We start from the raw sequence: 26,400 nt of genomic DNA, 5'->3' as shown, positions 1-26,400 counted from the left end.
ACATAACGAGAAAAATGAAAAAATGCTACAAAAGAATACAAAATACCGCTCCCATGACTTGGGGGTCAGAATATCAAACTACGAATTATTGTGTAAATACCTTTTAAAATATAAAAAACATTTCTACGGAAACTAAAGAATCATAAAAAAATACAACCTCCGTGGCAAGTTATGTATAGTTGGAAACATGAAGAAAACTATTATTACAAAAAAGAAGTAATCTTTGAATCATAATGTTACAGAAGTGTTATCAGAGCTACTCCAAAAGTATTTGAAAGATGTATTTTTTTATTTTAGAATGGGTAAATACTGAAACTCTGTACATATTTGAAATGCAAAATAAAATATACACTATAAGCGCTAAGCTTAATAGGAAGGGCCAGGTTCGTAGAAGGCAAAATGAGATGACAAGTCAGACGACTGGTTCCACATCTTTAATTCACAGAGCAAAGGTACAATCTCCCCTTCCGACATACAGCCACTAGTTGTCATCCTTATAATATGCAACACTCCTACATTCGTAGGATAGGCTTGAGTGCATAAGATTCAGGATATGCTTGATGTTTTATCAAGGGTTTTAGTAATGTGTACAACATCAGCGGTTTATTTTTTACAGGCATAACGAGAAAAATGCCACAAAAAATACAAAATGCTACTCCAAATGTATTTTAAATGGAAAATACCCAGTAGTTTTGACTTGGGGGTCAGCAAAACAAAGTATGAATTACTATTTAAACACCTTAAAAAAAACAAATTTTGTTTAAATTCAAAATAAAAAACATCTCAATGAGAGAAATGTTTGCATGAAGAAGATCAGTAAGCATATCGGGTACACATCACAGCGTTGAGGGGTCAAATATGCTGTATGTGTAACATTTTCATTGAAAAAAAATAAATGAACAAACAGGTCTGCATTCTCCAGCCACGAGTTGTCATCCCTATAATATGCAACACTCCTATATTCGCAGGAAAGGCTTGAGTGCATAAGATTCAGGACATGATGTTTTATCAAGGGTTATTGTAATGTGTAGCACATCAGCAGTTTATTTTTTACAGCCATAACAAGAAAAATGCTACAAAAAATACAAAATACCACTCTAAATGTATTATGAATGGAAAATACCTGATACTTTTGACATGGGGGTCAGAAAAACAAAGTACAAATTACTATTTAAATACCTCAAAAAAATACTGGATTTTGTTTGATTCAAAATAAAATATCTCAATGAGAAACTTTTTCCTTGAAGAAGATCAGTCAGTGTACTGGGTATGCATCACAGCATTGAGGGATCAAATGGGGAGTCAAGCCGTGCATATAATATTTAATTGAAAAAAATATAGGTACATCTACAAACGGGCCTGCAATTTCCAGCCATGAGTAATCATCCTTATAAAATGCAACACTTAAATTTGTAGGCCAGACTGGACTACATAGCATTCAGGATATGCTAGGTATTTTATCATGTGTTTTTGTAATGTGCAGAAAATCAGTGGTTTATTTTTTAGTTGCAATGAGAAAAATGTATGTACAGTCGAAAACCTTGATAAATAGGAGGTCAAAGGATTGGCCTCATTTTCTCGCTTCTGGAGGTTTCTTTCTTAATTCGATTTTCTAAAATAAAATAAATAATAACAGGTATCTCATAATAAATGATATACATAATATAATAATAAATTTAATATATACCATGACTTTCTTAGACAGACATAACTTCCTCCATGACTGTAAGCATGGATTCCAAAAAGGTACATATTGCAAAACACAGCTCGCGCTCTTTCTTCACGACATCATAAAATCTGGTGAATCGAAAAGACAAGTTGACGCACTATTTCTAGATTTTACGAAAGCTTTTGACACTGTACCCCGCAACAAACTTTAATACAAGTGACAGTCATGCGGATTTAACGAGACAGTTGTGAACTGGAAACGCGACTTTCTCAGAAATTGTAAACAAAAAGTAGTTCTTGACAGAATTAGCACTGATGTTGTCAAAGTTACATCAGGTGTCCCACAAGGAAGTGTAATCGGCCCCCTGTTGTTCATTATATACATTATTGATCTCTGCTCCCGCATTAGCAGTAAAATATGTTTATTTGCTGACAACGCTGTCATCTATCGCAAAATTAGTGATCAATCTGACTATGAAATTCTATCATCGACTTAAAAAATGTTCATTTGTGGAGCCAAGAGGGGGAAATCGAAATTAATCTGAGCAAATGCATGGCAGTACATTTCCTGTGGAATTCGTCCAACTCCAACCATGTTTATGCAGTGGATGGTATTAACATAAAGGCAACAGGCGAAGTGACGTACCTGGGAGTTATGATAACCTCGAACCTCACGTGGGGAACACATATAAAGAATATTTGTGGCATAGCCCTGAAGAAATTAGGATTCATTAAGCATATGTGGGAAGATTTTTGGATGAGAAAGTAAAAGTAAGGTGCTATTTTGCTCTCGTCCAAACGCACATTGAATATGCAGCGAGCGTATGGTATCCGGTGCAGAAAGACTTAATCTGCAAACTGAATAAAATACAAAGGAAGGCTGTGCGTTTCGTCAAAAACTGCTACGGGCGTGCAGACAGTGTTACCCAGATGTTAAGCGAAATAGGCTGAGAGCCGTTGGAGACTCGGAGGCTGTGCGCTAGGCTTACATTGCTTGAACAATTGAGAATGGATATCTTTAAGAGCGACACAGAGAACATAATATTAGAGCCACACTATATTTCCAGGTCCCATAGAAGCGATAAATTAAGAGAGATTTTTTGCCGAACGGATAGATTTTGCTGATTTTGGGAATTGTGCCACACAGTTATTAACTCATGGCACTGAGGTTCTCCTGGTGGAGGAAACCGGGGATTTTCCGATCTTTTCACTGGATCATTTTCGGTTCCCACGTGAAACTCTTTTCACCGCTCTAATCCGCGAATTTGATGTAGTTCGTCAACTTGCCTAAAAACGGCACTGCATGCACTTAACGAATGGAGTTCTCTACATTTAATTGAATAAAATACTAACAATGTGTGTGCAACAGTGTATGGCACAAAATTTTAAGCATTCGAGATTTTACCTGTAGCATAATTATTCGAGATCTCGAATATGGAATGCTTTCTAGTGTTTGAGCATTCGCGGATACTGTTTGCACATCTCTACAAAAAAGGCTTCTCTCCTGAGTGTTTTTGCATGTGATTGGTGAGAGAAGAAGTTAAAGACTCGCTGCAAATCTTGCACGTAAACAGTCTCTTGTCTGTGTGTGTGCATGCAAGTATCCGATGAGACTTTATTTGCTAATGAAAGATTTAGTGATAACAGGAAAAAGATTTCTATGCTGTGTGCGTATGCATGTGTTGGACGAGTTTGTCCTTTCTGGAGAAAGTCTTTGCGCAATAATTTCACGAAAAAGGCTTCTTTCCTGCGTGTGCACGCGAGTGTTTGACGAGTTTGTACTTTGAAGTGAAAGTCTCAGCACAAAAATTACATGAAAAAGGCGTCTCCCCTGTGTGTATTCGCGAGTGTTGGACGAGTTTGTCCTTTCTGGTGAAAGCCTTTGCGCAATAATTGCACGAAAATGGCTTCTCACCTGTGTGGGTGCGCAAATGTTGGATGAGTTTGTCCTTTCTAGTGAAAGCCTTTGAGCAAAAATTGCACGAAAAGGGCTTCTCCCCCATGTGGATGCGCAAATGCGTCGTGAGGGTTCCTTTAAGAGAAAAAGACTTCATGCAATCACTACATGAAAAAGGCTTCTCATCCGTATGTGTGCGCAAGTGATTAGTTATGCGAGACTTCGAAGCAAAAGACTTGCTGCAGATCGTACACGGATAACATTTTCTTTCTTTGTGCGAACGCATGTGACTGCCAAGACTGCATCTCTGAGTGAACGACTTGTTGCAGACGCTACAATTGAAAGGCCCTCCTTTTGCGCCTCCTACCGCGTGATTTTGGAGGTTTGTCGCGCAAGAGGTGGTGGACTCTGAGGACATATTCTTCGTGTATGGTTTCCCATCCCCATCAGAACTTCCCACTCGTTCCGCAGTCTCCCTCTCCCCAATTCCACCACAGATTTCTAAAACAGGCGCATTTACTTTTTGCATCGGCCCTCGTCTTTTCCTTTTCAATCCCATCAATGTCTCAGAGGTGGATGACTCACAAGTACTTTCTTCTCTTGATGCAGGGACTGTGAAAGACTCATCTTTTCCCATAGATGATTCATCATTAGGATCCAAATTGCTGGTACCAGAATGAATTTCCATGTGTTTGATCAGATCGTCATTGGTGTTGAACTCATATCTGCAGTGGGAGCAATAATATAACTTTTTGTTTGAATTTTTACCATTTCTAGGATTTTTGATGAAGCAATAACTCATCTCTTTATTGTTTTCCATGACTGCTTCAATGCCAATTCTTCTGTTTTCATTGACTCTGATCAACCTAAGGCTATCTGTGATATTTGGTGCATCCCTCCTACCCCCTACAACAGTCATTGTGGCTCCATTTCCACTGTTTCTAGATGCTGGAATGTGTTTCATATCACAGAGTCCATCATCAGGAATTGAGTTAGACAGTACCTTGTCAGCATTGTGAGAAATGCCTTCTTTCAAATCTTTATCCATCGAATTCGTTCCATCCCAACATGGGGATGCCACAGTCTTGGATTGAATGTGTGTCACTGAGACTGATGAACCAATACAATCATCCTTAAGATCAATCCATACATTTCTTTCTGCCAGCAGGAATGAAGTTGGTGTTGTTTCTACCAGCACTTGGTCAGGAGTTGACAGCCCTAGAAAAGAAAATCATATTACAATCTAAGACTCACAGACCTAATTTTTAAAAACCATTTGATAGATTGAAACATTTTCCCTTTAATTAATATTTTCGCTGGTTGCTAAACACAAATAAGGTGTCATTCTCTTTTGGCAATTTCAATATTGGTTCAATTATGCCTGAAAAGGAAAGGCAGGCAACCATAATAATCACTATATTGAAATTGTTGATGAAAAATGAAATCATCCCCTATAAAAATTTGTTCATTCAAAAGACAAATGTGTAATCAGTAATTTTGTATTATGTAAATTGTAATGTTCTTGAAGCTGATATTTTAAATGACAAATAATTTTTCATTTAGGAAAACTTAAGGAGAGAATAATGTTTTCATTTCACTACCATGCAAGTAGATCAGAAGTTAGTCTTTTTGGTAATTTCAATAATGCTACAATTTTGTCCAAAAAGAAAGTCAGTTATCAAGAATTATCTCATATTAAGCTTGAAATTGCTGAAGAAAAATGAAATCATGCCCTTTTAAAAAATATGCATTTAAAAGACAAAAACAAGTGTTCAGTGGTTATGGATTATACACATCGTAATGTTCCTTAAGTTAATATTTAAAATGGCATAGATTTTTCTTTTGAGAATACTTGTGGATAAAATAATGCTGCCCTAATCCTTCTACGTGAGAGAACAACAATTATCAAAATATTTAAGGAATATAATTTCTTTAATGCTAAAATTGCTCCAGATTTTCAATATGAGTTTACTTTTAGCAACTACATATTACTTTTCACACCAATAAGTAAACATTTTTCATAAAGTACTTAGCAATTGAAATCACGTGTGCTATGGAAGAGGCCACAATTCATGCATTTTTATTTAAAAATTCACACCACATTTTTGTCGAAAAAGGATCAACCACGAATCAAGCGTAGTTTACAATGAGAGGTAAATTTGATAAAAAAAATAAAATTTGTTTAAAATGAAATATTTTCCTCCTTTTGTCCGCTTGAGGATAACAGTGAATAAGTCATAATGGTAGCAATTACATTTTTCCAGGCTGGATATGATATCCATCTAAATCATTTCCTGATCAACCTGATGAGATCCACGTAAGTATATTAAATATTAGGTATTATCATTTTTTTAATCAATAGCAGCAAACTGTAACACATAAGTTATTAAAATTGAGTTGTGCTGCATCTTAGCTGTATTGATTTGTCTTCTAGTATTTACTTCAGAAACACATAATATATCTACTTACTATCTGTTACAAAGTATTTTCTGACATGATTCACTGCTACACCTAACCAAGCAGTTGCCATGCCTACAAATATAATTGAATAAGGCTGTGCATTAGGGCGGATCGGAAAAATCGATTTTTTTCAAATCCATCTGGCCCAATGAAAAAAAAGTTGTGGGACCGATCAAAAATAAGGCCTGAAAAAATTGAGACCTCTAGGTGAACCCCTGACCCTCGCTCAAATGCAATTAAGGGGGGGAAGGTCGAAATTCGAAAAATATAGTATTTTATGGTCATTTCCTATAGATTTTGCCGAGTTACTGTCCTGTTAGGGCAACAAATTCGTGCATTTTGACGTATCTGCCACCGTTTAGCCACAAAATGCCTAATTTGAGTCCGCGCCCGCGAAGAAAATATTCCAACGCCCACGCAGCGTCGCGGATACTAGAGCCGCAGGCCGATCCCCTCCCCTCCCCGCTCGCTTCTTACCCTCCCACGCCTCCAATGCAGCAAAATTCATCCCGCGTATGCAGCTAGGAGGTCGTTTATCTTTGTTAATATAAATCGGAAGATGGTAGAAGGTAATAAAGGAAGCTTAGTGAGACGACTTGTCCCTTATTAGGCGCCTCGTCGGGGTTAAACAAATCGATGTTACCAACTTTTAGAGAAGTGATGAAATATTTTTGGATCCGAGAACGCAGGAAAGGAGCCTACGGTCCATGAAAAGGCCTCTCGAGTGGCTATAAAGGTGTGCGAACTATGGTGACGGTTCCCTTCCATTATGCGTGTGACTAAATGGATTTAGCGGTACAACAGGAAGTACTAAAACTTACGGAAAATGCGAATTGGCCAAAAGTAGGGTTTTTGCTTAAGAACAAACCTGAAGCACTTTTGAAAGAGCATTTGAAATTATGCGATATTTTTGCGTGTAAGTGCAAGAAGGAGCATAATGTTCCTTCAACCAATCAAGAAGTATGTTGAGAGACCAGCGGACGAAACTAAAGATGATGGCTGCTGGATTGAGTCCTAAAGAAACTCGACGACTGAGGAAAAAAAAGAGAATCGTCGGAGAGTGTTAAGTCAACATCGTCAATTCTTGAACGGGAAAATAGTATCAAAAATTTTCTTCATCAATTCATCCGAAGAAAATTAAACAGAAGAGAAATCATCCGATTTTTATCTCTACGTTCCTCATCAAATAAAAATTCAGGACTAAACTCAAACTGGAACTTCTGCGCGGAAAATGCGTCTACCAAATGTGATAGAGGTATATGCAAGAACCAAGAAACAGCAATGATCGTCCCCGCAACTTTAGTTGACGCAAAAATCATAACTTCGTAATAAACATCCAAGGTAGTTTGCAAGAATTACTTACGTAGACCGAAAAAGATGCTAATTATTGTGAATACGAAAAGAGAGGTATCAAAGGGTGTCATCAAAGGGCTACATTTTTATGGAGTGAAGCACTATACTTTTGTCTGATGAAAAAAGGCAAGAGCACTTATCAATCCAAGTTTAGAGGGGAATGTGTGATGTTAGTTGAAGAAACAGGGTCCCACTTTTGGGTTTGCGTCCCCCGTCGGAGGATTAGCAAAAGTTATAAAATCTGCGATTCTCAATTCCTATCCGAGTGAAAATTAGATACACAAAAATAAAAAGGATTTGAATGCAATGGTGAATACCGCCCAAAAAGGAGGCATCATCCCTATGCTACAAGCATAATTCCAACATCCCTTGCTATGTAAGTAAACTTTTGTCGGGATTCCCACCGGGTTAATTTTTCCATAATGGCAAACGTTTCAAGCTCTGACTCGGGGCTCATCATCAGGGATAAATTTCGTTGAATCCCTAGAGGAGTTTACCCACATTATTCGCCGGGAAAGCATCAAATTATATTTCATCCCTCACAGAGGTCTATTTGCTAATTGCATTAAGGTGACTTAGATTTGCGGCATAAACATTGGGAGGGCAATCTAAGGACCGAATTTGCGTTGTTGCAAGTATTTGTTTGGCGGCCGATCCGAGATTTTTTAAAGTGCTGGATTTTAATATCAACTTTAAGGACTACTCGCTGATGACATATTGGAGAGAGACCACAGTACCTCCGGCTACATCTGACCTTAGTGCTGTGGATTTTCAAAAATCTATTGATGAACTTTTAAATTTGAAGTTAAATATTTCTTTTTATTATAGATACGGACGAGAGATTCGTGAAGAAGTTCACCAAAACTTTGTTGACAACAGCGAAACACGAGGAATGACACCGACATTAGAAATACAGGTTGGAAAGCAGGTAATTGATAATTTCTTTCGTGATTGTTCCTCCACAGACGATACTGAAACATTAAATATTTAGACTAACGAAGTAAGACGCACTTGGTGTGAATTTTGGTGCATTTGGCGCGTGGGAGAGGCTTGCGGGGAGGGGACGCGAGCGGCTTTCGCCCAAAATCCATTTAATCACATCTGTCGGACAAAGCCGAAATTGGAGCGCATATCCGAAGTTAGCACACCTTTATAGCCACTCGAGAGGCCTTTTCATGGACCGTAGGCTCCTTTCCTGCGTTCTCGGATCCAAAAATATTTCATCACTTCTCTAAAAGTTGGTAACATCGATTTGTTTAACCCCGACGAGGCGCCTAATAAGGGACAAGTCGTCTCACTAAGCTTCCTTTATTACCTTCTACCATCTTCCGATTTATATTAACAAAGATAAACGACCTCCTAGCTGCATACGCGGGATGAATTTTGCTGCATTGGAGGCGTGGGAGGGTAAGAAGCGAGCGGGGAGGGGAGGGGATCGGCCTGCGGCTCTAGTATCCGCGACGCTGCGTGGGCGTTGGAATATTTTCTTCGCGGGCGCGGACTCAAATTAGGCATTTTGTGGCTAAACGGTGGCAGATACGTCAAAATGCACGAATTTGTTGCCCTAACAGGACAGTAACTCGGCAAAATCTATAGGAAATGACCATAAAATACTATATTTTTCGAATTTCGACCTTCCCCCCCTTAATTGCATTTGAGCGAGGGTCAGGGGTTCACCTAGAGGTCTCAAATTTTTCAGGCCTTATTTTTGATCGGTCCCACAACTTTTTTTCATTGGGCCAGATGGATTTGAAAAAAATCGATTTTTCCGATCCGCCCTACTGTGCATTCCAAACTTCAAGCTAATTTTATAAATTCAACATGCTAATACCACTTCTGGGCTTACACTCGCAGTACCTTGTGTTCACTAATTTGGCTGTAATTAATGCTAGACATCCATTTAAAATTCAACAATGCCTAAATAATTTTAGTATTTCTTTCGGAAGAGTAAATTTTTGAAAATCATTTGCAATATTTGCACAGGCAATGCAATGAGTTGAATGTGGATTCGTGCTAAGAAAGGGTTCTACGGTCCACTCCAGTGGTTGGAGTAAGGGACCGGCTGGGTCCCAAATAAGAAGGAAAAGGATGCCAGGGTAACTCAACCCCAAAAAAAAGAACTCCATGCGGAGAGGTTTCAAATATTATCATGCTACCCATGGCACAGAAAACGTTTTCCTTCCATAGACGCAGGCCGGAAAGTATTCAAAATCACATTTGAGAGTCAAAACTAGGCAAACAGTAGGCGGTGGAGTAGTGCATAAATGGGTGGAAAGTACTACTGGTGTTATGTATTTCAACATGGATGTATTGCATTTCTGCCAAAAGAAGTCGGAAACAATTTCATTCCGTCATTTCACTGAATTCCACCCACATGTTTAATACAAATACCACCCTTAGTTGTACAGGCACAGGTTTCTCATGCTAAGCACTCATAATGGATAGTTAATAATTAGAAATTTTTGTCTATAACACCAGTCATAAAGAACTCATTTGTTAAAGTTCATTGACTGGACTAGAGTGCAGATCTTATACGAATCTTTCACTGCCATTAATGCAATATGTCACTAAAATATGAAATTTTACTAGTCAATGGTCGCACAAGTTAAATATTGATAGACTTCAGCAGAACAAAATATTTCACATTAAAAGGACTTCTACTATACATAAATGTTAAAGGAAATTGTGATAATTCATTACATTTAATGCATTACATTTACAAATATATGATACATTACATTTCAAATTATTAGAAATACAGACCACACAAATGTAAAGATAAACATTCTCTCATATTTAAGTGACATGTAAACTAAATAAAACAAAACTTGCACATGGATGACTAACTTAGGTTCTTCATCCTTCAAAAAAGTTACAACACCCCCTCCACGCATATATATTTGCAAGACCTAGAGTTTACTCACCTATAGCCTCAGTCATAGAGTCATTGGTCATTTCAGAATTACCAATCAGTTTTTCATCCTCTGTAAACTTATGCTGAAAGTAGGAATCAACTCATTAATCAATTCACATAAGAATCAGTATTCTTTTAATAAACGATTCTTTTACAATATAGAACTATCATCCAAACATATACAGCAATGAACACTTTGTAATTTCTTTCAACAATGAGACAGTTTTTGAATAATGTTCATTGTAAATTAAATAACTGTGCCTTAAATACAATGCCATTCATGCAATCATTTATAAAATTTTTATCGTTGACTTCATTTTCTGATGATACATACCGAATGTAGAGCTACTTTTATAGCAGATAGTAATTCCATTACGCAATGGAAAACTAGCCACTGTCCATAGAAGCGATATACATTAATAACATTACCAACCCTACAAAGGTTATAATTCCTGTTTCTTCATTACTTCTGTGGGTACACATCAGACTCCCTTGAGAAAGCGACCAGAATCGGTCGGTTATGTTAGGCCATCCCAGTAATTGACACGGTGACATAGCCCAAAAGTTTTTATTCAACAGTAATAATTCCTGTGCTGCAAAGAATAAAGGCTATATTTTGGCACAGGGCAATCCTTTTGCAAAGTAAATATCTGTGTTAGCGAAGCAACAATTCTTCTGTTTTGGTCCATTAGGTAACTAGAAGATTCCATATTTATTTAAGAAAATCATTCACTTAATTGTTCACCCAACTGCGGTCTTAACCATGGTCAGTAACACCTTAGGCCTACACCATCATCTGAACAGGTATTGGGTGGTTTCCTATTACAGTAAAACCTCTATGTAGTGAACCTCTTTACATCGTAAACCTCCATACTTCGTACCAACCCTCTGGTCCCATCAGATTTACATGTATATTTATAGGCAAACCTCTATATAGTGACCATCTTCATCTCGTAAAACCTCCATATATCATGCCAACAAGACACCCCCGGGATGGCCTAACTACCTCCGCCAATCGTACCGAGACCACTAGAGACCATTAATGCAGCCGCGATTACCTACATGGAATGACATTTTCAGCAATAAATTTTTCAGGTTTATTTTTTTTATACACCTTAAATAATTACAATAACCATTAGTTAGGGCAATTTTGTTCCATATGAGAGCATACCTGACAGTAAATAAGAAAAAGGCATCCAACTATCGTAATCACATTCAGTGACAGTAAATGAAGATGGAACACGTCGTTTTCTCTCGAATCATGGACAAAATCGCGCGATAGCACTTGCTTTCTTTTACTTATGGCTTTATTTTCTTGCAAGTGCCTACATACTATGTTCAGTTAATAAAAGAGGCAACCAGCGCACCCTGAATCACTTGCTGGCGGAAATATTTCAACCAACTTCACTCCCATCCATGGAGACTGAACTACTCAACCGCATTGCTACTTCCGCTTCCAAAATGAAAATATTTCATGAATTCACCGCGACTTGAAATAAATCAAATACAGTTTTACAATTATCATATTCCCATATTTCCTGGAGTAGCACTTTTTTACTACCACCTTGGTAATTTTTTCGATGCTTTCGTGAACGATGGTAGTTTACAATTTATTGCACTTAGCAACAGTCATATGTCTTGCCTGCGTATTTATGCCGCGAAATCTTACTCTTCCATAGGGAGTCCGGGTATTGGAATCGGTTCCAGCAATACTGAATGAACATCAATCCTTGCACGACAACGGTAGATGAAGGACAGCTAATTAGCTGATACGCGGCAGGGCAATGAAATTTTTTACCATCGCCGCCACATTCTGAAGTAGTTCGCCCAGCATTCTCACCAAGAAATCACTTCCTTATGCAGAAATAGCGTTTTTGTGTGCCCTCGACTGAGTTTTTCTTTGGAACGCTACGTGCATTGTATTTTGGAGAGAGGGAATTCAACGAAATTTTGAATATTACGCTCAATTTCTTGTCTATTTTTTGCAGTAGTCACGTGTTTATTAATTTTTTTACAATCTTTAACAAGTCACATGTTATAAGAATAATAAATCAATTTTCTGAAAGATTTTATAAGGAGTATTTTCAATTATTTGCCATAACATATTAAAATTACATAATTCATCATAGGCTGATGATGGAGTCGAGAAATAAAAGGCAACTGCTTGACATTACCACATAATTAGCAATTTTCCTAGCCACCAAGAGGGCAGTCAGAAGAAAGATATAGCAGTGACCTTTGGAATGCCATCATTCACCCTGAAATCTATTTCAAACAACCGAGAAAAAACAGGAGAAACTGTATATCTAGGCTGCACAAATAAAAATAACTCAGGCTGTGAAATACGAGGATGAAGAAATTATGTTTAGAAATATAAAACTATTGTACTTTCCTCCGAACACTATTAGTTAATTACAACTCTATGACCAGGGAATTATTTCTTAGGTCAAAAGGTATTAACGAAAACAGCTAGTGATTTATTTATAGTGAAAATGACATTAAAAAGTGCTCATGGAATTGAAAACATTATTTCGAAAGAGTTTGAAAATTTTTTTAAGCAAACTCAATAACTAATTTATTTTCTAAGAAGGCCTCTTGAACAAGTTACTTTTATCTTCGTTTAACCATTAAATTGTAAATATCTCTTTACCTATGCATGCATACATGTTTAAATATATTAATATAATGGCTTAAAAGACTGTACACCTTTCATTTCCCAAGGATATGAAAAAATGTTGCCTACCACTGAAACCTCTCTATAGTGAACCTGCATATATCAAATTGCCCAAATTTCGGTCCCCTCCATTACGATGTAGAGAGGTTTTACTGAATATTTTATTGCCTAAATCGAAAGATTATTACCTCTGGAGTACGCATTTAACACTTTTGGATTTTTAAATGACAATATCTATTTTTCGCGATTAAATGAAGTGAAAATTTTCAAGCGCACGAAAATGTGACAGCTAAGTATGAATGATGGGAAAAGCCCATGTGACTTCATTCTGGTTTCCACTGCCATCGTGTGAGGTGACCTTGTGGCGATGATATGTGAGCCACTGTGATGCAGACTGCTAGCACGTAGCAGAGTACCCTCCTAGCAGGTAGCGCTTGGCTTAAACAAGGATTGTTATTCCCCTATCAAACAAAGGAAACTTTCCGAACTTAGGCAATTTTAATAGGTGATCATTAAGGGATATTTCCCTGAGCTCTGTGCCTCATGCATGCATTGCTAATCTCAGACAATGTAAAACTCCTATAGACTCATATAGAAACTAGGTCCCTGTGACGTCACGTGGAGTGGCATCGCATGGGCGCCAATCTGGCCTTTTTTAAAGCAGGTTAAAATGGACCATTGCCACATGTCTAAACTGGGATTTCTAAAACGAAAGAATTTGTATATTATGAATTCACTAATGGTGGGTAATGAATCGCACCAATGCCTTTCAATTTCTATGATTAAGGAAACTACCCGATTGGTTATCTATACATATAACTGTTAAGATTTCTATGAAATTTATAATTTTGTACATTTGCGGACAATGCCGTTTTTTTATTAACAGAAAAAGTATCTAAGTACTTTTTTGTAGTCGAGGGTTTGTCGTTTTACTTTGTTGTGAGTCTTTTTACAAATGGTTGAGAATAAAAACTCGAAGTAGATATTGGATCCTGATTTTTCTAGGCTAACTGCCGAAGCTTGTATAGTTGCACAAAGACTTCGTCCACGGGTTACCGAAATAATATTTTTGTATCAATAACAGTATTTTTTTAATGCTACTACCAGGTTATGGTAAGCAATGTTGGTGTGGCCAATAATAGCTGGAGGTATTAAAAGAAGAATGAAATTATCATTTTGAAACAATAAGTGTGATAATGCACACCAACGAAGCTTCAGCAAAATGTAGGAGAAGTTAATTTATTGCTTAAGTTATGCTATTTTCCCTTGGGATTGAATGGTCACTCGAGTGTGACCACTGCTTCAAAACTCTATATTCCGTTCACATCGGTCCTGGTCAGCTCTTGGTACTGTGAATGCAAAGGATGCATGTTCCTTCAAGTGCCAACCATGCAAAGTTTTCACAGACCCAGCCCCATGAGTTAAGTGGGATTTACTCAGATTAACTCCTATGCCCCACTCTTTTCTCCTCAGATAAACATTATTCAAATCCAAACACAGAATTTAAAAGTCAGAGCAAACACTAGCTTGATATATTTATGACATTATCATCGGCAAATAAATGGATTTCACTGCTTTTTCAGGAGCAAAATTCAAACATGTAGGTAATGAACAAAAGGGACAGGTTACATTACCATGTGAGACAAAAAATGAGTGCTTCTACTAAATGATGTCAGGAAAGTTCCAGAGAGGAATGAATTTTTGAGACAGAAAAACTTAACATGGTAAAAGTGCACTTACCTCGTCATCAACTTCCAGGGGGTCTACAGCATCACTTGAGATGCCAACTGCATTTGGTGAGTTAAATACAGGATAACTCTCCTTATTGAGGAGCTCTTCCTTCTCCCCTTTCTCATTAAACTAAAAGGGAATGTTGAGTGTCACTCAATAAAAGCTATACAATAATTATAACATCTCTAATGCATAATAATAGAACCATGTTCTATTCCAGAGGCCACTCAAGCTGGTCCAAACTGTGGATGCCTAAGATTCTTATGACCAAACTTAACCCTTTCACTGCCAGCCAATTTCAAGTGGAATGTACAAAGACTGCCAAGGCTATTTTCTGAAATTAGCATCATTTCAGATTTAAAAAAATTTACCGCTACTCAATTTTATTTAATGCGTATAGATTTTTTTCCCAATTCTTAAGATATATTTACCTCTTATAACCATAGATAGATTATGGGGGTTTACATAAATTACATCCATTGAAAAGGTCACAATCAGGAAAAAAGTGAAATAATGGGGAACATGCATGAAATTTGTTCATCATGATAGTTAGTCTCATTGAATAGAAAATTTTCTCACGAGTTCAAATACATGAGCCAAGACTCTCCTAGTACTCTGCTAACCTCAGTAATTGCTAATTAAAAATGCTCGAATATCGCTTGAAGTCACGTGACCTGAAATGCCTCCTGACGTCATCGCACAGCACACCATTCACTTCACTAAAAGAGTAGAGTGGTAGAGCCTTGAATGCAAGATATCGAAGTAAATATCTTCATCGAGCTGTGCAGTAGTTCCTAAAAGGACAAATTGACTTAAGAAGGATATAAGAAACCAAAATACATCAATTTAATTTAGCTCGATTTCCTAATGGTGGCTAATTTTTTTTTCATTCCAAATCTCCCCAAACAATCCCCTTTATTTATTTCAACAACGCCTTGGCAACCCAAAATATTCAGTCTGCATTTTGTCGTTACAACAGCAATTATTTTCGCCAAATTTGCATTTGAACCCTCGTAGATCGATTTTCTATCCACTTCCTCAGTGTGTCATAAGTAGATACCGTGCCATGACGTCACGCTCCGATGACGTTGTGTTTTCAAGCAGCCAATGAAGATCAATTTTTAAAGACTCATAACTCAGCTGAGAAGCATTATTCATAGGCAAATTTTTCGGCAAGTACATTTGAGGTAGAGGCCCTCTTATTTATTGTACTTTTAAAAAATTGTGCATGCTCCCCATTAGGACCGATAAATTGGCCCCTGGCATTTTTCGCTCAACCAGCGAGGGCAGATATATCGGCCCGATGGCAGTGAAAGGGTTAATACACTTGCTGACTCAGCAACAGCAAGCAAACATCGTCGCCTGGCCACCCAGCGGTTGCATATTTTGTTCTTCCAGCTTCACCAACCTAGATGTTTCAACATTCTCAATGTTGGCGAAAGATGCTGGTGGTCTTCACACCAATTCCCTTTTCGTTGTTTCATTTCTTTCCACTATTTCTGGAAAATTGTCATGCATTTCGTAAAAATGGAAACATTGAGACAATCCACATGCATCCTGAAAATCTACGGAGCTAAAGTGCAGAGTTTAACCCTCATATGGATTTACGAATTTAGTTACGTCACAGGATTTACGGTGCCGCAGAGATGGTGTTTCATTTTTAGTTAATTACTTTCAAAGTTAGCGTTTATTTACAAATTTTCTACTGATAATGGTAAAAACTGTACTCTCGTTATTACGAAGTCACGGGACCGAAAATATGGAGATTCGTAATAACGAAGTTCGTATGAACGAGTCTTTCAGGAATCGTCGAAAACTCCGTGGATGATAAATGCGATTGAATTACGCGGAAATATATATAAACAGGAAAATTCGTTTCAGTTTCGGCATGCGGCATGACGTAATCGAGGGTTGACATCCTCCCGAACACAGTAAGTACCATTTACGAACTCGATGCGTTCCACGACCTTGTTCCTAAGTTGATAAACCCACGGTCCGGCCGCCGAGAGTTGTCTGATGACTGGCAGAATAGGCTAGGTAGGGGCAGCGTTGCCAGGTGAGAAAGTGAAACGCCTATAATGGCTTCCGTGAAGAAAGGAGACGAAAAGGACGACGAGCGTGAAGGACCCAGCGGAAGAATCACTTGTTTTGGGGATTCGAAGAAAAGGCATGTTTTAGTGGATCAGGCTTATTTCGCTGCTCTGTTTGCATTTGACAACGTTATATGACTAGGCGATAATGTGAGGTGCGTTTGGGGGACAGCAATTGGCTGCAAACCGTGCTGGCGAAGGGTTATCCGCACCCCCTATTGTGCCGTCACGGGACCGGTCGTACTGTATGGAAGGCATTGAGGAGTACGGTTATCCTGCACAATGCAACACTTCACAAAAATCATGCGCTAACTCACGATTGTGACGAAGTGAACTAAATGGGCGTGCAACGCAGCCGGAGCCGAAAAAATCATTCTCCGCGGCAAGGAACAACGGGCGAAACGCTAATTAGTTCCTAACTTCACACCGGAATGAATGATACTTTGTTCAAATTATGCCCAGAGTACGATTTCCTCTACGCCGCACGGCGTAAAACGGCCAAATCAAAAGGCGCCAAATTCCAAATTTGAAATTTTTAATGCTGTCATACCTGAAAATTCGTAAATCGAATGTGCGTAGGAAGAGCACTAACTGTACATCAAATTGACGAGCTGTTATGAGTCTGTCACCATGATCCCCCAGGAATGAAGCTTATGGTATAACGTTGCGCGAATGGTGAAGAATTACCATAAATGACGCTCTCAGTCACGGTACACGAGGACAACTTAAACGTGGCGTGATTATTAAAACTTAGCGTAGTGAATATCGATCTAAATGCCATTGCTTATGCGTGGAACTTCGTAATAAAGTTCATTTTGTAACCGCCAGGACCGGGACTGAGGCTCGTAATATCGTAAAAACGAAAATTTCGTAACAAAGTTTCTTTTTCTATAGCTAGGATAGGCCTTTTCGTTGAGGCCAACGATTTCCTTTGTAAAAACGAGTACTTCGTATTAACGTTGTTCGTATTAACGAGAGTCTCTGAACATCTAAATCTTTCATCATCACCTTTCCATCGGAATGGAAAATTTTTACACCAATTTTAAAACCACGAGCACCGCTAAGGTGCAGCGAATGCATATAAGGGTTAAAGATCTCTGGCGACTACTATCACATGCCTCATGAGTGTGGAGACATACAGATTGGTGAAACTGGAATAACTATTTAAACCAAGATGTCAGAGCACAAACGTTGCATAAGACTTAGATACCCAGAGGGATCTACTGTAGCCAACCACTGTATCGCATACAATTACGCCATTCTGATTAATGAAGCCATATCTTTCATCTATGCAGATGGATATTGGGATCGGCTCAACAAAGAGGTGATTGGAATTGGACTCTCAAAGAATGGAATTAATAGAGATGCAAGGTTTCAACCAGAGCAAAACATAATTAAAGGAATGGGAAGCATCACCTTTCTATGATAAAATTAGCAGGATATTACAACAAGGATCTAATCAGGTGAAAAAGATTCGTGTTTCAGCTCTCTGACATAGCAAAGACTTTTACCTTGAAAGTAGACAAAATAAAGTTCACCACTGGAGTACTCAATGGAATGAAACACTTTTCTGTCAGAGGAATAGTGATGTTGTACAAAAAAGATTGATTTACATGAAAATAGAGAAAGATCTCAATGTTTTTGCAATATATTGTACAACTGGAAAAGTTGCACAACAGAAACTCGCACATTTGAGGGTGACATCCCATACAAACGCATACATACACTCAACGCAATCCTAATTTTGTCATACAACTAAGAATTTTACTCAAATAAAGGCCATGCTGCTCCTAGATGAGAATAAAACTTACCACAATATTGGCTCTGGGTAATTGGCAGTCTTGCACGGGAATGTATATTTCAGTCATTTGAACGGAGCATGCAAACTGTGAAGTTTCTTCAATCGCATCTCGAATACATTCTTTTGTGCCAGCAGAAGATCCCGCACTGTCATTAGCTGCCTCCTCCTCTTTGATGATCTGTGCAGAAAGTAAAAGTGGTAAAGAAGTCACCTACATCAAAATTAACAAATGAGTCATTCTCATCAGGCAAGGCCGTAGCCAGGGCGGGGATCAAGGGGGATTGATCCTCCCCAAAATGAAAAAAATTAAATAGATACTTAATGCTCGCTTGGTGCTCACACGAGGATATTATATAGCTGCGCAGGGACATCTAGTAGTCCAATGCGACTTAAGTCAATAATTATCTAAGCGAATTTATAGGTGCAGTGTGCGTAGTTGTAGTGCAGTGAGTGAAACAATAGTGCTGTGAATTAGAAGAGAGGTAGGTGACTTAAGGGCCTCGTGAGGGACCGCAGAATTGACATCGACACCGAGGAATTGATTCATCGTTTTACATTCATTACACGTTTTTAACTGAAAAACATCTCTATTTCGCGTCATTTATCGCATGCATAGCGTGAAATGAGAGGGTTTGTTGCGGGTTGCCTACCTTCAAAACTGCTTTCGGGGACACGAGAAAAGGTCATTTTCTCAATAATTAGAAAGAATAGAGCTGTCGCGTTTGGTCTAAAATATCAACGAAAGACCAATGTTATACACAATTGGAAAAAATGAGTGCTTGCCAAAACGAAATTTAAATTATTTACATTTTCAACGTTTTTTGTTAAAAATTTCGAAATTTCAAGACAAAATGGCGAAGAGAAGATAATAACCGATTTTGAAAAAAAATCATATCTGTAATACCCACCCGGGTACGCAACTTTTGCCGGGTATTACGATTCGCTCCTTAAAAAAGTGGCAAAACGAGGCACCCTAATGGTCAATCCATTTGAAGTGATCCAAGGTAGGTTGCTTAACCATTTTTCATATTTTTAATTTTTCGATATGTTTTTACTACAGAAATGGGAAGTTCAAAACCGATTTTAAAAAATTTCATTTTACACCGTTTACATGGGGTGGACATTTTTGTTTTGAATCACGGAGCGTTTTTTTCCCTTTGAAGACGTTTGTGTTAAATTGATTATCCCTGGACTGCATCATGCTACAAGATTGAAACTGGCATCGTTTTTTTTTCAGTACTTTCTTCCATACAATAGTGTTTCATAGCCATAATTCCCCATGCAAATCTTACCTGTCTAAATGGTCTCCAAAGTAAGGGGGTCGAAAATTGAAGAATTCCACTCTTTAGAAATTTAAAAAAAAACATGAAGGAGAAATTTGTCAGAGTTAACATTTTTTTGTAGTAAGATATCATTGGGTACACACATTTTATAGAGTATAAGAATTGACAACTCACTCGTTAATTGTTTATGAATTTTTAAAATTTGTTTTTTTTTAATTTTTGTTAAGTTTGAGGCTGCTTATCTCAGATGGGACTGGATAAAAATACACGATTTTTACACATTATGTAGTCCTTTGTGATAGCAAAGTGAAATAAAAATTTCAGTTGTGAAAGAGACATCCATCCTGCTCTTAAGAAACCCTATGATGAAAACATGTCCATCATTAATAGAACAAAAAAAAAGGAAACCAGTCGTGAGGGCTTGCCTCCCATTCATCTACACTACATCCAGTAAATTATCAAGAATTCTAGGAATAAATTGAATTGACACAATCAATAAGCCACCTTGGAAACTAATGATGTCTAAGAAAAAAGACAATGACAAGCTTGGAATAGGAAATACTTAAACAGGTATTTCAAGTACTGTACTTTAGCATAGAAGAAGGGCTCACCTTAGTTATGAAAACATGGAAATATTAGATAAGTTTGTTAATGGGTTGAGCAGTGCTGAGAAGGATAAAGATATTTGTGCTGTTTGTTGGAAGGAAAACAAACAAAGCTGCTACACAATACATCAAGGATACTGTATATCGTCCATTACAAAACATTTTACTTTTGCCATTTAAATTATGATAAGACATCGTATCTAATGGAGGAAAAAATGTTTTAGAAAATCTCTAACATTTGCATAGTACTTAATCCTATGCATATCTTAGCCTCCAGATATTAATAACCTCCTCGATCATATAGGATTTAAATGTTTCATTCATCTCTGAGCGTGTCAAGAGGTGTGCCTACGTGTCTGGATTACCAGAAATTGTGCGATGTGATGTAACAAAGGGTAATGAGATAACGACGCAAAAGATGTGTCAAGACGCAACCAAAAGTTGCACTAGGGGGCTCGGGCACATGCTATGCACCTTTCTGTCTGCTTTGGTTGCGATCCATGCAGCCGTAAGGAAACGCAAAAGGGGACATACAAATGATGGGAAGAGACGGCACGAATAATCGGAAAACACGGATAACCCAAACTTTCACTTCAATGTATTGTAATGTTCATAATTTACATAAAACAAACAATGTATTATTATTGATGCAAAAATTCTGCTATTTTAAAGTGCTTCCCATACTCATTGAGAGCTTTCTTTGCCAGTTCACGATCTTTTTAGCGGTGATAACATGGTTGTACTCGAGTTATTAATACTCCATGCAAGGCTGGTTGCGAAAACCACACATCCATGATCTGTGTGATCAAGGATACAGAAAAAAGGTTTGCGCCGATACTTCAAAACCACTGCTTGATGTCTGAAATTACACTGTCAGGCACCACGCCACGTAGTCGCCGATCACGCAAGTTTCCCTGCTTGCAATTGCAGCGGGACTTGTATCCATGATCACCGAGCGGGGTGGTGCGCTGCAAGGCTAGGAAAACAGGAACACGGTACTCCCGTGAATGCAGCTAGCTCACTATTGCTTCCATTTCAAGTAATACTTGCACAAGTAATACTTCCTTAATATTGTGTTGCAGACAAGTGCTCTCGGGTGATGATGGGGGTCCATCCACCTCAGCTGGCCCATCCACCCCAGCCGCTCCAGCCACTCCATTAATATCGCGGAGGAAGAGGAGGAGTGAAGCGAACATCACAACATACCTAAGGTCTTCACATGAAGAATATATGGGGATGCTGAGGAGGCAGGAGGAAAGGGAGGAGAGGGCCCTGGACTACCTGAGAATGCTTGTGGAGTCGGTGGTGAGGGGACCTCCCTCCAACTACCCTCTCCCTTTGTTCCACCCTAATGTCAACATCTCCCCTCCTTATCCGAGCCCCCCAATTTCCATACCTTCTCCTAGCCCCCCCATTCCCACACCAACCCCCAGCCCCCCCATGCCCACACCAACCCCCAGCCCCCCCATGCTCACACCAACCCCAAGCCACTCTATTCACATACCAACCCCAAGCCGCTCTATTCCCATACCAACCCCAAGCCGCTCTGTTCCCATGCCAACCCCCAGCCCCCCCATTCCCACACCAACCCCAAGCCGCTCTGTTCCCATGCCAACCCCCAGGCCCCCCATTCCCACACCAACCCCAAGCCGCTCTATTCCCATACCGACCCCAAGCCGCTCTATTCACATACCAACCCCAAGCCGCTCTATTCACATACCAACCCCAAGCCGCTCTATTCTCATAACAACCCCCAGCCCCCCATGCCCACACCAACCCCCAGCCGCTCTATTCACATACCAACCCCAAGCCGCTCTATTCCCATACCAACCCCAAGCCCCCCATTCCCACACCAACCCCAAGCCGCTCTATTCACATACCAACCCCAAGCCGCTCTATTCCCATACCAACCCCAAGCCCCCCCATTCCCACACCAACCCCAAGCCGCTCTATTCACATACCAACCCCAAGCCGCTCTATTCACATACCAACCCCAAGCCGCTCTATTCACATACCAACCCCAAGCCGCTCTATTCTTATAACAACCCCCAGCCCCCCATGCCCACACCAACCCCCAGCCGCTCTATTCACATACCAACCCCAAGCCGCTCTATTCCCATACAAACCCCAAGCCGCTCTATTCACATATCAACCCCAAGCCGCTCTATTCTCATAACAACCCCCAGCCCCCCATGCCCACACCAACCCCCAGCCGCTCTATTCCCATACCAACCCCAAGCCCCCCATTCCCACACCAACCCCAAGCCGCTCTATTCACATACCAACCCCAAGCCCCCCATTCCCACACCAACCCCAAGCCGCTCTATTCCCATGCCAACCCCAAGCCCTCCCACACCAACCCCAAGCCGCTCTATTCACATACCAACCCCAAGCCGCTCTATTCACATACCAACCCCAAGCCGCTCTATTCACATACCAACCCCAAGCCGCTCTATTCTTATAACAACCCCCAGCCCCCCATGCCCACACCAACCCCCAGCCGCTCTATTCACATACCAACCCCAAGCCGCTCTATTCCCATACCAACCCCAAGCCCCCCCATTCCCACATCAACCCCAAGCCGCTCTATTCACATACCAACCCCAAGCCGCTCTATTCACATACCAACCCCAAGCCCCCCCATTCCCACACCAACCCCAAGCCGCTCTATTCACATACCAACCCCAAGCCGCTCTATTCTTATAACAACCCCCAGCCCCCCATGCCCACACCAACCCCCAGCCGCTCTATTCACATACCAACCCCAAGCCGCTCTATTCCCATACCAACCCCAAGCCCCCCCATTCCCACATCAACCCCAAGCCGCTCTATTCACATACCAACCCCAAGCCGCTCTATTCACATACCAACCCCAAGCCGCTCTATTCATATACCAACCCCAAGCCGCTCTATTCACATACCAACCCCAAGCCGCTCTATTCTTATAACAACCCCCAGCCCCCCATGCCCACACCAACCCCCAGCCGCTCTATTCCCATACCAACCCCAAGCCCCCCCATTCCCACACCAACCCCAAGCCGCTCTATTCACATACCAACCCCAAGCCGCTCTATTCACATACCAACCCTAAGCCGCTCTATTCACATACCAACCCCAAGCCGCTCTATTATCATAACAACCCCCAGCCCCCCCATGCCCACACCAACCTCCAGCCGCTCTATTCCCATGCCAACCACAAGCCGCTCTATTCACATACCAACCCCAAGCCCCCCATTCCCACACCAACCCCAAGCCGCTCTATTCACATACCAACCCCAAGCCGCTCTATTCCCATACCAACCCCCAGCCGCTCTATTCACATACCAACCCCAAGCCGCTCTATTCACATACCAACCCCAAGCCGCTCTATTCACATACCAACCCCAAGCCGCTCTATTCTTATAACAACCCCCAGCCCCCCATGCCCACACCAACCCCCAGCCGCTCTATTCACATACCAACCCCAAGCCGCTCTATTCCCATACCAACCCCAAGCCGCTCTATTCCCATACCAACCCCAAGCCCCCCCATTCCCACATCAACCCCAAGCCGCTCTATTCACATACCAACCCCAAGCCGCTCTATTCACATACCAACCCCAAGCCCCCCCATTCCCACACCAACCCCAAGCCGCTCTATTCACATACCAACCCCAAGCCGCTCTATTCTTATAACAACCCCCAGCCCCCCATGCCCACACCAACCCCCAGCCGCTCTATTCACATACCAACCCCAAGCCGCTCTATTCCCATACCAACCCCAAGCCCCCCCATTCCCACATCAACCCCAAGCCGCTCTATTCACATACCAACCCCAAGCCGCTCTATTCACATACCAACCCCAAGCCGCTCTATTCACATACCAACCCCAAGCCGCTCTATTCATATACCAACCCCAAGCCGCTCTATTCACATACCAACCCCAAGCCGCTCTATTCTTATAACAACCCCCAGCCCCCCATGCCCACACCAACCCCCAGCCGCTCTATTCCCATACCAACCCCAAGCCCCCCCATTCCCACACCAACCCCAAGCCGCTCTATTCACATACCAACCCCAAGCCGCTCTATTCACATACCAACCCTAAGCCGCTCTATTCACATACCAACCCCAAGCCGCTCTATTATCATAACAACCCCCAGCCCCCCCATGTCCACACCAACCTCCAGCCGCTCTATTCCCATGCCAACCACAAGCCGCTCTATTCACATACCAACCCCAAGCCCCACCATCTCCCCAACAACCACCAGCCCCACCATCTCCCCAACAACCACCAGCTCCACCATCTCTCCAACTGCCAGTCTATGTACATTGTCCTCTGTTCAGTGCATTAGGAAAATTGTGATGCGTCCAAAAAACCTGAAATAAAATTTGAAAAACTGAATTTTATTGTGTCTCAGTTGCTTTTCAACCCATTCCTCCCCAACAGGGCTAGTTTTCCTTCTCATAATTCGATTAGAATATGTAATTCATATCTTTTGCTTGTGTAGCTCAGCGGTTCGTGAGGCATAATGATTTTTTTATTGAAGGTGTTTCATTAGGTTTGATTCTGCTGTAACAATTTCCTAAGGTATGAGTGATCTAGTTACCACAGTTGACAGGCCTCCTAAAAGCCAGTGAGTAAGTAAGGGATAGGAAATGGTTGAAGGATGGTCCATTCTCACAGCGGGGTTTGCGAGTGAGGGGAAAGGCCCATGAGGGATCACATTATTGCAGTACTATGTTATAACTCGATGTGAACTGGTTACTGTTGGTTATGAGCTAGGTACTAATGTAAAATGTAAGTGCTAGTGATAATTTACTTATGCAAAACTCATTTCTGCTCTATTCTTCCCTTAGTACTTGGGAAAGGGTCTTTGTAATTACGATAGAATTGCTTAAAATACAGTGCCTGCTGGCGGGTTTTACAGCAAGGTTAGAAATGAAGGGCATAACTTGGGCTGTTTTTCTTCAGGTAGGAACAGGGTTGTAAGAAAAGCTTTGTCATGGAGAACAATTACCCTTGAGTAATTGGTAGTCCTGAAAAGGACTGGATTATTGAGTGGACTGATTTCGTCGAATTATTGCACAGCATCATAAAGTTGCTGCGCCAAACTTCTCTCTTCTCTTCCCCATCAACAAAATTGTCCCCACCAGCTTCATCTTGGGGTTGCGGAAACATATTCTCAGAAGCATTTGCTTCTTGGAGCCAATCCGCCCAGAACACCTCCCTATTTTCCTCACAGATGTTGTGTAGGATGCAGCAGGTATTTATGACTTCCACTAGCCTTGCAACGTCCACTTCAGAGGCTTTAAGGAGGACTCGCCATCTGCCCTAGAGGCGCCCAAAAGCATTCTCCACTACCATCCGGGCCCTAGAGAGTCTGTAAGAGGTTACAATAAATTAAAATTCAGAGGATAACATGACTATGACTTCATGATGGGTATAAAACAGGAAACTCACCGGTAATTAAAATGCTCTTCGTGGGGTCCATTTGGCCTCGGGAAAGGCTTCATCATGTTGGCTCCCAGGGGGAAAGCCCCGTCACCAATGAAATGGTACTTCCCAGGTAAGCCGCCATTAGTGATGACATCCCACAAGGCACTAGCCCGCAGCACACCAGCATCATGGACCCTCCCCGGATAGCCACTATTGCAGTAAATGTACCTGCAGAAAATAAAATGTTTTTGAATATATTTATACGTGGTCAGCGTGAAGTATATAACATTATTTTTAACCATTAATGACTACTTACCTATACTGACTGTCCACTACAGCCAAAAGGATGACCGAGTGCCACCCCTTGTAATTGTAATAATCAGCTCCTCCGTGGATTGGGGTCTTCATAGGTATATGGCACCCGTCAATGGCACCGATGGTTCCCGGGAAGTTCCACCGGGTGCGGAAGCAGTTCTCCTTGGCGGCCATTTCCTCCTCCGTCGACG

General features: G+C 40.6%; 1 protein-coding gene across 1 annotated transcript; it reads right to left on the bottom strand.

The window, feature by feature from the left end:
- Positions 1-2,912: 2,912 nt before the first annotated feature.
- On the bottom strand, positions 2,913-14,794 carry LOC124172938 (gastrula zinc finger protein XlCGF57.1-like). The gene is made up of 3 exons (XM_046552463.1): positions 14,707-14,794; positions 10,303-10,375; positions 2,913-4,783 (listed from the first exon to the last, which is right to left on the bottom strand). The coding sequence occupies exons 2-3, from the start codon at positions 10,331-10,333 to the stop codon at positions 3,396-3,398; spliced, it is 1,419 nt and encodes a 472-aa protein (XP_046408419.1). The 5' UTR covers positions 10,334-10,375; positions 14,707-14,794; the 3' UTR covers positions 2,913-3,395.
- Between the last annotated feature and the right edge of the window lie 11,606 nt (positions 14,795-26,400).

Source organism: Ischnura elegans, assembly GCF_921293095.1.
Source record: "Ischnura elegans chromosome 13 unlocalized genomic scaffold, ioIscEleg1.1 SUPER_13_unloc_3, whole genome shotgun sequence".
NCBI classification, from domain to species: Eukaryota; Metazoa; Arthropoda; class Insecta; order Odonata; family Coenagrionidae; genus Ischnura; species Ischnura elegans.
The sequence above is the reverse complement of the archived record's forward strand: the minus strand, read 5'-3'. Positions and strand labels throughout refer to the sequence as shown.